Genomic DNA, 13,003 nt, shown 5'->3' on the forward strand with positions numbered 1-13,003 from the left:
TCAGTTTCTCAGAATAATTCCAAGGCATTAATGAGATTTCCTACCAAAAAAAATTACTCCCAAGACTAAAAGCCTAAGTATGCATGTCATCTGCTTTATCTCAGTACAATCCGGGCTTTGACCGCTGTATGTATGGAGATAAAAAAAGACAAGAGGCCAACCCCCGGTGCTCTTTAGTCCAGACATGGAGTTGTTCATATAGAATAGCATGCTTTGAACCTCTGGATTCCACTGTGTAGTAAAAAACTACTGTCTAATAGTAATACTCTTGTTGAACAGGATGACATATTTAAGGCACTTACTTTCAAAGTAAAATTGAAGAGACTGACTTATTGCCAAATTTTAATTTTGCCTAGTAAAGATATTAAAGAAAACAACTATCATATATTATAATTAATAATTTATGAAGGAAGGGACATTTTAATACTTCCAAGAATAGGAAGGCCATAATTTCAAAATAATGGCCAGTTTTGTGAATTAAATAAACTTTGAGTTCAACTCTTTATAGTGTTCTTATCTTTCCCATGTAGATAGGACTATAAAATGTTTATCACAGATCAGCACCATCTGTGATCCAGCACTTGGCAATCACTAACAGATGACATAAAATGTGTCAGAAATCCTCATAATGTCTACAATTAGGGTATCCATTTTTTATTTAATACAGTTAAAACAAAAGAAAATGGCAATATCTCCTGTACATAAAATAATCTGTTTTAACAGAAATTTCAAATGTTAAGTATATGACTATATTATCAATGTCTAAATGTTTTTATTCTTCTTGATAAACATAGTAGTAGAAATGGCTGAATCAATAAAGTTGGACCTAAACATCATTTTTCTACTCCTTTGTTAGAATAAATGTTCAGAATATTTACTGGAAAACAGCCTCCAAAATAGTTGTTTATATGTCATTAGTCTTTTGAAGCATTCAAAGGGCAACGAATTTTCACATTATGAACATGGATACTCACAGCATTCTTTAGATATATGTGTCAAATAGACATTAGCTGTGCATTATGAAAAGTGAAATGGATAGAAAAAGGCAAAGATTAGAAAAGAGACACCTGGCCAGGCGCAGTGGTGCATGCTTGTAATCCCAGCTACTCGGGAGGCTGAGGCAACAGAACCGCTTGAACCTGGCAGGCAGAGGTTGCAGTGAGCTGAGATTGTGCCACTGCACTCCGCCTGGGTGACACAGTGAAACTCGGTCTCCCAAAAAAAAAAAGAGAAGAGAGAAAAGAGACATCTAACTATTGCTTCATTATATATTCTTAGTGGCTGAATTAAAATAATAAATATACCTTAAAACCGATTTTTTTGGACTCCCATTCACTTTAATAAAATTGGAATTTTTGATTAAGGAAATTCTATCCAAATTTGTTCACAAAATGACATTCAATAGCTGGACCCTTCTGTGAAAAATGAACATAATGGGAAAACAAGAAATAAATAAACTATCTGAACTAATTTTATTTTTGGAGGAATTTTTAAATGTAATGAAACTACTACCACCCACTACTAGGATGCAATATGGCTAAAATGCTAAAAGAATTAAAGGAAGAGTACATAAATACATTATCTATAAAATTAGCCCATATGCTCAAATTACTCTAAGCAGAATGTGAAATTTTACATTTTTATATTTAAAAATCTTGGCTAGAATGTATCCTTTGATGGTACTAATAGACTTTGAAACTCTAAGCTTTTAAGAACAGCACGGTGAAGTAGCACAGACTTTGAGGCAGACTACGTTTGCACCCTGGTTCCAAAACTTACTAACTGTGTGAAATTGGACTTATTACTTAATCTCTCTGTACCCCAGAGTCCCTATCTCTAAAATGCAAATAGTAAGAGTACCTTTCTCACAGGGTAGGGAGATTAAATGAGATAACATATTTAAGGCACTTAGAAAAGGGACTTGCAGATATGCTCATTATTATTAATTATTATAACTATTATTTACTCTCAGACACTCAAAAAACATACTGTACATATGGAAGATTATCAAAAGAATTCAACATAGTTTAAAGTGCCTTATTTATAAACTCTGACATACAGAACTTCATCAGATGAGAAATGTTCAGAGTTAAGTAAAAACAAAATGAGTAATTGCAAAGACAGTGTCTTTCACAATAAAAGGTTATCAGTTTTCTCCATCAAAACAAGAAACATTAAGATCTGTATTCTGGAAGCCTAGCAGGAAACCTGAGCAAGAATGCTCTCCTCGGAAAGGCAAACTCACCCCTTGTTCATCCAGTTTCATGAGCTGCTCTGTGACCTTGGGCGTGTTGAAGGCCAACCGCAGGCACTGGACATTGAGCTCGGGAACCACGTGCTCCAGCACTTCTTTGAGAGGCAGGCCTCTGGCCGTTGAGTGCTTGGCTGTTGATGGAATGGCATCCTCCAGGACCGAACCTCTCAGTGTCATGAGCTGCAAGAGAGACAGGTGCTGTGGTGAGGCTTCTGGGATGTGAGATGCCTGAACATATGTACACGCACTGCAGGCCTGGACTATGGGGCTCCTCACAGAGCTAGGGAATGATTTTTGATGGGTAAAGCCAGTGAGGGAGAAACAATGAGAGAAGTGATGTAGGATACTGTCATATGAAAAATGAAACCAATGCTGTCAAGACAAGGGTGCGTCCAAAGGAGCACATAATCAAGACTTCTGAGGATATTTATTTAAAGACCAAAAATAACATTTCCTTAAAGAGATCAGTAAAGATCAAGGTCTCTATATGGCCATACAATGTCACTATGCATACTAATTAGGAAATTAAGAAGGCAGAATCCCAGAGCAATGTCTGAAGAATAAATACTTAGAGTTTGGATATTATACTTCTTTGAATTGTAAAAAGGGAGAGAGAAAGTTTTAAACGTTGTAATGCATGGCTGACAAGCATAAACTATTCATGTCACCAAATGCTACTGCCACCGGGCAATCATCACCATCAGTACAGCAGCACAGGCAACAGCAGCTGAAGTTACTTTAGATTTTCTCTTATTTCTTAAAATACCTTCCCTTCTTAAAATACCCGCCATTAATACCTTAAGCAAAGACATTTTCCTATGTAATGATAATGTGTTGGAGAAAAGTTAACCAGACATGAAGCCTAAAGTAGTCTTAATTTCCAAATATGTCTACAAGGCAAAGTTGTTAACATAATTTAAATACTGTATGGGGAAAGAAGAGAAAACCCATCAAACTGAATACATTTCCATTTTGTAGCAATAGGAGCTACAAAAGCCAGTGGCGTGCATGTTGAAGACTGACTGTCAAAAATGAGGGTGAGAGGTCAGAAAGACACAACGCAATCTCAGAAGGACAAGTATATCCAACAAAGCATAACAAGGTCAGGTCCTTAGACAGTCCAAAGGCAGAGAACGGATCACAGTGGCTCAGGGCATAAAGAAAGGCCCCATCGAAAGGGACGGTTTTAGGAAGTGGCCATGAAATAGAGGAACAATTTCTACAACAAGAAAATGTCAAGAGAGAACATGAGCAAAGGTACGGAGATTGGGAATAAAGGGAGTAAGTGGGAAGGAGTGATTATTGTAGATGGACACAAAGAGAGTACAGGGAGAAATGGATGATGCAGCTGTGAGCTGGGGGTGCACAGAAGACCCTGAAGCTGACTGAGTGGTACACACCTCATTGGGCTCCTACAGGTCAGCTCAGGACGTGTTCGTAGGGGGATGATGTATACTCAGAAATTAAGCTGCAAATAAGATGAACTGTGAGAGGAAGCAATGGAGGCAGAGAATGTAGTTAGAATGGAGGCCCTAACAGTCTTCAGGCAAACTAGGCACGACTTAGGATTCGCAAGGAAATGGAAACCAAAGGAAGAATCACCAGGGAAGTAAAATCTAGAATCTAGAAAATGGGTGTCCAATATTTTGGCTTCCCTGCACCACAATGGAAGAAGAATTGTCTTGGGCTACATACAAAATACACCAATAGCTGATGAGCTAAAAAAAAAAAAAAAAAAAAAAAATCACAAAAAAAACTCATAATGTTTTAAGAAAGTTTATGAATTTGTGTTGGGCCACATTCAAAACTGTCCTGGGCTACATGCAGCCCTCGGGCCGTGGGTTGGACGAGCTTGATCTGTAACATTTGCCCACAGATGGGGTCAAGACAGATGGGAGAAGAAAAAGCAAAATTTATCAACGTCTTACTCTCAATACAGGAAAAAGGTAATAGAAATATTTGCAGTCTATTCATTTGATGAGCATCTTTTTTCTTTCATTATAAACAATTTCCTCTTATATTAATAACAAGTAAAAATTATTTTCCTATTAATGTATAATTTGACACAAATGGTTTTTATTTTGTTTTTACATCATGGAAAATGGCTAACTCAGTTATTTGACTCTTTCCTTCATGAGATAATACATAGCTTGAAATAGGGAGCCACAAAGGTTAGGGGTGTTCTCAATTTAGAAGCTAAGACCAAATTCGAGTCATTGCATCCTGAGCCACAGAAAGCAGCTAACTCATGAAAGCCAAAGCAGATGAGAAAAAGAATGGCTCATTTTTTACATCTGAATCACTAGTATTACTGATATTTTTCTTAATGACTTCCAGAAACAAGAATGAAGTGAGTCCTCCTAAGTCCTTGTGTTCCTATGCTTAAAAACACTCATATGCCATAAAATTTTGCTCATAAACAAACTGCCATGCCTACAAAGGTATGTATTTTCTTTTATGTTTTGCAATGTTTATTTATACTAAAATGAAAGAGATTTGTTTGTATTTCTGTTATCTTGCTGCCGCTTACTGAAGTCACCAGAGTGTCACTGTCATGTTTTCTTTTTTCTTGCCGTATTTATCTGCATGAGAAATTAGCAACATGAGAAGTCTCTGATACAAATTAAATCTTATTTCATTTGTATTAAGTAAATAGGTTTCAGTGAAAAGAGTGAAGGAACTATCTCTTAAAGTCCAGGAGCTACAGACCAGGACCAATATCTGGAAACATTTCTATCAAAAGTCTTATATAATATTACCATTAAACCAAATTTAGGGATTATTTATTGCTAGAAAGAAAAAAATTATACAAAACCTAGTGGCAATTAATTACATAAACATTAGAGGGAGGAAGGAAGAAAGGAAGGGAGGAAAAGGAGGAAAGACATAGAGAAAGGGATGAAAGGAGACAGGGAAGGAGGGAAGCAAGCGAGAAACAGGGAAGCAAGGCACCATTTGACACATCAGGCACATTGTACTGAACAACTCAGACCGAAGTCCCACCCTCATGGGGCCTGCACTCCAGTGGACAGATTAAAAGCAAACAAAATGACTAAGTACAACAGAGAAGACAGTGTTAAGTATTAATGAAAAATAAAGCATTTCATTGGATATGAAATGGGAGGGGAGTAGAAATCTTAGATTCAGTGGTCAAGGAAAGCCTCCGTGGTTTCTAAGTAAAGGCCAGATGGAGATGAGGCAGCCTGACAGAGAACACAGCAGTGGGGAGGGCCCTGAGGCAGAGGTGTCCTGAGGTGGCCCAGGGAGGAAGGAGGCCAGTGGGGCGGGAAAAGACTGAGCCAAGAGGAGTTATCAGGGATGAGGTGCAGAGAGATAACGGTGAAGCAGATGTGCATGATCTCCTAGGCTAGCAAGGACAATGGCTGTTTCTCAGAGGGAGATGAGGAAGCTTTCAAGGATTTTGAACTGAGGAATGACGAGATCTGAATGACATTTCAAAGGAACACTTTGGGTCAAAAGGAGGCAGGGCTTCAGCACAGAAGCAGGGAGACCAGTTCTCAGAGCAAGACCAGGACCAGGACTGGGCAGTGAGGGTGGGAGAAGTAGTTGAGCTCTGGGCATATTGTGAAGACAAAATGAACAAGCGTTGCTGACAGACCAGATCTCAGGGTCAGGAGGCAGAAGATGGGAATAAAGTGTGGCTTTCATGGTTTCTGACCTGAGAAAACGCAATAATAAGAGTTGTCATGAAGTGAACATTAATTTGAACGTAAAAAACAAGTGGTAATGGTTTTTTTTGAACACTTGACTTGAACCTTTCAGTCAAAGGCTAAGGAAACAGACCCAAGGGACACAACTTATTCAAATGGGTTAGCTGGAGAACAGAATCTTATGACCACAGAACGCAAAGAGAACATTTTGGGTCAAGGGAGTAAAGCAGAAAGAACAGAGGTGGGAAAGGTAAGAGTCGGTGTGGTTCACAGACCATAGCAGAATTTAGGACAGAAACTCAGGTAGGAGACAGCCTGCAAGACATGCTGAGAAGGGAAGCTCATGGAAACCAGTGACAGCATCTGACTGAGAAAGAAAGAACTGTAGGAAACTTTAATCTCTGGTATGAAGGATGGGATGAGTAAGTGACAAGGAAATGACTTTAGGTGGATAAAAAAACAACACAGAAAAGGAAGAATATGATGGGAATTTAAATCAGAGTGGCCTTGGGAAGGGAAAAAGAAGATAATGGGAAAGATAAAAATACTTGGAAGTAAGATAACAGAGTATCACTAAAAACTGGTAAGAATGGCCAGGTGTGATGGCTCATGCCTGTAATCCCAGCAGTTTGGGAGGCTGAGGCGGGCGGATCACCCAAGGTTGGGAGTTCAAGACCAGCCAGACCAACATGGAGAAATCTTGTCTCTACTAAAAATACAAAATTAGCTGGGAGTAGTGGCGCATGCCTGTAATCCCAGCTACTCGGGAGGCTGAGGCAGGAGAATCGCTTGAACCCGGGAGGCGGAGGTTGCAGTGAGCCGAGATCGCCATTGCACTCCAGCCTGCGTAACAAGGGCGAAAATCTGTCTCAAAAACAAACAAAACTGGTAGGATCTGGGAAGCTACAGAGGAGCAACTACGTGCATACAACTCCAAAACAGAACGTGATGTTCTTCGTGCCTTTGTGCTCAACAAAAGAATTTACACCACTTAATGATTAGCTTTGCCATGGAGAAAAAGCACATGAGAGTATGTTAGTTCATTTCTCTCTGGCCAGTGTAAACAACACATTAGATATTTAAGTCTTGTCTTTAAAAGTCCTATATTTAATTTCCCTGGAGTTCAGGCTTAGGAACAATTATTAAGTGATGCCAACCCCAGAAACTTGCTTTGCTTTCAATGGGGGAAATAAAGCCAAATGCCCTATTTAAACTAGTTTCAAAACTATTATTTTCCAGATGACTCAAGGGTATTAAGTATTAATACATAACAAAAATCCTAAAGTGAATTAGCAGTTGAGAGGCAGTAAATTGATAAGTGGCCCAATTATACAGCTTTACACGGAAAATGGAGAACCTCATAGTCCCAAACTTGTTCACAGGTTTTTAAAAAAAATGCTGTGTGGGTTCTTTTTATTTTTATTTTTCCATTTCTTTTCTTTTTTTTTTTTAGCCCAAATTTCATTTTAAAATAAAAACTCATACATTGGGTATATTTAGATTCCTAAAGAGCACTAACAGCCTGTTTCACTTAAAACTAGATAGTCCCTGGTTCAAAGAATCCACCTTCTCGGTCTCAGACAATGGGTCCCAAAGATAGTGGACTTCCTCCACTCTGATAGTGGAAGAAATCAAGAGTCTCTTTCCCGCCTTCTTCTTGGGCGAAGATATGAGCTCAGAAAGAGCTTGGAAGAGTGAATTAAGTCTTCGGTGGCCTTCTCTTATCCCTAATACCCTGGCTCCTCAAGTTAGCTTGGTGTTTTCCAGTAGCCCTAAGAAGGATACACAATATCCCACTGGGGATTCTGAGGGCTCCAATTTCCTTGGGCAACACTTAACGGACACATCTTTCTCTGAATCAAAACTCCTCATTCGTAGATTGCATCTATTCAGAGTCTGATGAAAAGAAGGGATCCAGATCTAACCATCTTGTCCACCTCCATCTCCACCAGAATAAATGAAAGGGGACTTTGCTTATTCCAAAGACATCTGTAACCATGTGCTATTAAATTTAATTGCTTTGCTACTGCTACTATTTGCTTTTTTCCCCCCATTTCAGTTAAACCTCAAATCTCTCTCATTTGCGACTTACCTCACTAGTTCTAAAAATTATCCGGTAGTTGTATGGAGATCCATTTTCTTTCATTTCATCTGGTTTTTCCCTTCGAATGCTCACAGCCACTGGACCAAGATTCTCATCAGCCCCAAAATAGTTCCAGTGTTCTTAGGTAAAATAAGACAAAACAAAGTTAGAAAATCTACCTAACACTTTGAAAATGGTACATTCTGCTCAGTATTTAAGGTCATCACTCAGAAATTATATTAATAAAATGTAAACATTTAACAAATATTAATATTCTTCAATTAGTTATAAAAACAAAGACTTGGCTACACAGGTTTAGTTCCAGAGAAGATAACACTGAACACAGGTGGCCTGTTGAGTTTTTCACTACTCTACAGATTACTACTCTACCATTTCTCAAAATAAATTTGTATTTTCTCTCTCTCTCCCACCATTTAAATAGGCTACATTTGTACGTGCTTCCTTGCCTAAGAGAAGGCTTGTGCCAGGGCTTTTTAGTTTTTGTTTTTCAAAAAAATTCTAAACATATTAAGAACAGAGTTTGAAGAAAGGGGGATTCCACCAGATTAAAAAAGATGTCCCTGGATTGGAGAGAGAGATGTGTGCTGCGAGTCACTGGGCAGCACTCTGCTCCCAAGTAGCCTATGTATGGTAGAGTAGGAGCTCAGAGGAAAGAGCTTCACAGTGCCCCAGGGAGGCCGGACCCAGGGCTCTGGGCCACAGCACGTATCCCACAGTGCAGGGCTAATGTAACTTGTGTGGCCAGGTGACTGATGAGCCTAGGGCCGCTCTTCAATGTTCTGGCCTTTCGCCCAAGGCCCCACACCTTAGCACAAGCCTCCAAAGGACTGGTGCTGAATTTACCTTCCTCTTGACAAAGAGAAAGATGGGGATCAAAATTAAGTTAATTTACAGAAAATACTGAAAAATGGTTATTTACTGTGCATATACATCTTTTAAAAATTTAAACTGTTTATACATGAGATATTCACAGATGAAGTCCACAAAACATGAAAATATATGAAAAACTAGAACAGATAATTTGTTTTTCAAACCTCCAAAATGCTTAATTTACATTACTGTATTTCACTTATATCTGACACGGCTAAATGACCGCACTGTAACATAACATCTCATTATCACACAAAATGCATACACACTTGAAAATACATGTTATTTCCATACAAAATATAAGTATTTGAAAATCCATGAGAATAATAAGAAAAAACAGCATAAATGTCGAATCATGTAGTTTAAAATTAAGTAATGCATATGAAAATACTTTGCAGGTACGAAAGCACAATTACAAAAGCTACAATCATAAATGTTGAGGGTTCTCTAAGAATATTATTATAAGCCATGGAAATTCAAAAGAAGAAAAACACAATGGGAATACAAGCAACAAATATCTCATATATGAGAAATAACCCACTAAATGTCACAAAATTCATGTACAGACACTTATGCATACCCTCAAAGCACAGCACATGAGAACCACACTCAGATTATTTACTCTTACTTTGCACACAATTCTAATAAGCTTGGTTGTCTGGTCTTCAAGCTCACAGCTTTATTTCAGAGGTGTGATAATTCCAGATGTTGACAAAGTCCAGGGTGTAGGGCTGATACAGACTTGCATGCAGACAGCAATGTGATAGAACAACTGACAACAAGGAAGAAAACAGAAAGGGAGGAGACAGAAATAGTATAAAAAAGCGGACAAGAACTTAAAGAAAAACAAGACAGCAGTCTGGGGCCATTTACTGAAGGAGCAAAGAGCTTAACACGCTTCAACAACCTCAGAGGATATTGCACCACTGCAGCACTGAACAACAGTGGATGCAACAGACTGTGACCCACATTCATTACCTGGTCCTTGTACTTCATGGACTCTAATAAAAACCAACTTCTAGGAACTCCTCAAGTACACTCCACATATCTCACAATGGGCAGGTGGCATGGCAGTTCTCTGCTGCTAGAGAAATTCCCAGATATAGGGCCACCATAAATTCCATCAATAACCTCAACTCATCCTCATCCTCATCAAGCTTTCCCTGGTCAGCTCCTCTCTCCGTTTTTCCAGGGCAGATGTGGCAAACATGCTCTATTCTCCCTTAACCACCCCTCAACTACCTTCTCCTCAATCTTGGCAAAAGACAATGTGTCTACATCACAAAGGAAATAAAGAAGCTATTTCAGATGCAAACTTACTCACCATCCACACAAAGTCACCAGCATCCAGACTCTAGCTTCTTTTTCTGTATGATCCAAAGCCCCACCCCCACACCCACCCCCATTTGCCCATTCCCCCTTCCTAGGGACTCAGGTGCCTTGATGACCCTCTTTTAATCTTCAACTTCTCCCTCTAGACTTGCTAATTCCCATCATTGTTTAATTACGTTTAAACTCACATTTATTCTCAACTCCTTACCGCCTGTCAGAATTAAAGTTATCTCCTTTTTCCTTTCTTCCATTGGAAATTTCTTGAAATAGCTGTCCAATTCCTCACTTCAGAATTACCATCTGACTTCCATTGCATGGGTCACCAATGACTTTCTCAAAGTTAAAACAAATGATACTTTTGGTCCTTACCTGGCTCAAACTCTCCATAACATCTAGCACAGGTGATCACTTCATGTTTTCTAGAAACACTCTTACTTCCCTGTTCCTATGACATTGCCCTCTTCTGATTTTCCTTCTACCGCTCTGGCTGTTCCAGCTCAGTTTTCCTCCCTCTTCCCATCTGAATATTCCACCCACGTTCAGAACTTCAACTACCGCCTCAAGGTTGATGACTCGCAGAGGTCTACCTACATGTCCTCCCCAGATATCTCTAAGCCTGAGATCTTTTTTTGTTTTTGTTGTTGTCTGTTTTGAGACAGAGTCTCGCTCTGTCACCTACGCTGGAGTGCAGTGGCGTGATCTTGGCTCACTGCAACCTCTGCCTCCTGGGTTCAAGCGATTCTCTTGCCTCAGCCTCCGGAGTAGCTGGGATTACAGGTACGTACCACCATGCCCGGATGATTTTTTATATTTTTTGTAGAGATGGGGTTTCACCATGTTGGTCAGGCTGGTCTTAAACTCCTGACCTCAAGTGATCTGTCCACCTTGGCCTCCCAAAGTGCTGGGATTACAGGCCTGAGCCACCATGCCGGGCCAAAGTCTGAGATCTTTACATTTACCTAATGGAACCGTTTGTCCCATATGCATCTGCAAAAGTGAACCTATCACCTTCCCACAGAAACCTATATAGGTCCCCATCCAGTCCCTATTTCAGCAACTGCTACCACATTCACCCAGTTGCTCATGCCAGACCCACTGTCATGCTCTGTGAATTCCAGTTTCTGGACATCTCTCAAATCTATCTTTTTCTCATCCCACTGCCATTATTTCTCCTATCATCACTTGCCTGAGTGTTTGTAGTAGTCTTCTAACTGGTTTGTTTTTATCCAACTTATTCACACTGCCAGATGATCCTTTTAAAATGCAAATCTGACCCTACTACAAAACTTAAAACACTTAGGTTCTTGTACCCTTTCCAAGGTTTCCAAAAGGTTCTCATAACCTGTCACTGTCAATCACTCCAGCCTCAGCTCAGACCTTTCACCTTCTTAAATTTGGAGAACCAGTGATACTAAACTTCTCTTTCAGGTGCTCAAACTCACAGTCTTTTATCATCTGAGAAAATCTGCTGAGAACATTCTTTTCTTAACCCCTCTTTATTTGGCTAAGTCCTCTAATTTTTAGGTTTCATCCGAAGTATGGCACAGACATCTTTGAAAAGAGGGACTGAATACTGGAAGAAAATGCAAGTGTTTACTTTGGATATTGATGCTAATAACTTTATTTTAAAGTGTTATGAATTCATAAAAACAAATTATTAAAACCAAATATTTAATATATCTCAAGAACAAAAATAGAAACATTACAAAAATGTAAATAAAATATAAATTTATAAACTAAAAATATTAAACATAATCATTTTAGTATTACTGGTTGATAAAATACAAATTGTGTTATTTAAAAAATAAATCCTACATAAAATAAACTAAAACTAAAGACTAAAAATAAGATTACTTTGTTAATAATAAGAACTGTAAAATTAATGATAATTTAAACTTTTTGTGTATCATCATCAATAATTGACTACATTTTTTGGTAACTTTTCCCAGCTGCTAATGAAGTATATTTCTGAATTTGGGGAATGGTGATGTGATAATTATAAACTAAATTCAAACACTTTCTTCAGACTCTAGCTTCAAACAAACCCATCTCTGGGTTAGCATTAGATAATGCTAGGAAGATATTTTTGAAGATATTTTTGAACTTGTGTCAAGTTTTCACTAAAAAAGAGCTCCCGCTACTATTTCCCAAATAGCTTTTCCAGCCAGTCTTCATCGGTATCAGTTCTACTGGCATGGATGGAGACTCCGGTCCAATTTCCCATGCTAAATTCACCACTATCATCACTAGACTCTGCTTTTCCAAAGTCTTTGAACTTGAAAAAAAATTATTTTTACAATAAAAGCTCTGTTTTTGTCCACTGTCCTTTTTTTTTCTCTTAAGGATTACAGAAGTATAGAAAAAACTCTTTCCATATGAACACAAGTTTATTCTATTCAAAATCCTAATGTACTATTTAAATTTAACCTTCTGGTAGAGAAAAGTTTCATTCAGCAAATTACCATTTTCAGTTCTTTTTTTTTTTTTTTTTTTTTTTTTGAGACAGAGTCTCGCTCTGTGGCCCAGAATGTAGTGCTATGGCGCGATCTTGGCTCACTGCAACCTCCGCCTCCTAGGTTCAAGCAATTCTCTTGCCTCAGCCTCCCGAGTAGCTGGGACTACAGGTGTGTGCCACCATGCCTGGCTAATTTTTGTATTTTTTTTAGTAGAGACGAAGTTTGACCACACTGGCCAGGCTGGTCTCGAACTCCTGACCTCAGGTGATCTTCCCACCTCAGCCTCCAAAAGTGCTGGGGTAACAGGCGTGAGCCA

General features: G+C 38.8%; 1 protein-coding gene across 11 annotated transcripts in view; it reads right to left on the minus strand.

The window, feature by feature from the left end:
* Nucleotides 1–13,003, minus strand: part of SIPA1L1 (signal induced proliferation associated 1 like 1) — a 412,564-nt gene that overhangs the window by 115,123 nt on the left and 284,438 nt on the right. For all 11 annotated transcript variants that reach the window (XM_030930501.1, XM_010360620.2, XM_030930499.1 and 8 more), the window contains 2 exons: nucleotides 8,018–8,148; nucleotides 2,246–2,434 (listed from right to left, as the gene is read on the minus strand). In XM_030930501.1, the coding sequence (XP_030786361.1) occupies nucleotides 2,246–2,434; nucleotides 8,018–8,148 (320 nt within the window). The remainder of the gene's footprint in view (nucleotides 1–2,245; nucleotides 2,435–8,017; nucleotides 8,149–13,003) is intronic.

The sequence above is a fragment of the Rhinopithecus roxellana genome, chromosome 5, assembly GCF_007565055.1.
Source record: "Rhinopithecus roxellana isolate Shanxi Qingling chromosome 5, ASM756505v1, whole genome shotgun sequence".
NCBI classification, from domain to species: domain Eukaryota; kingdom Metazoa; phylum Chordata; class Mammalia; order Primates; family Cercopithecidae; genus Rhinopithecus; species Rhinopithecus roxellana.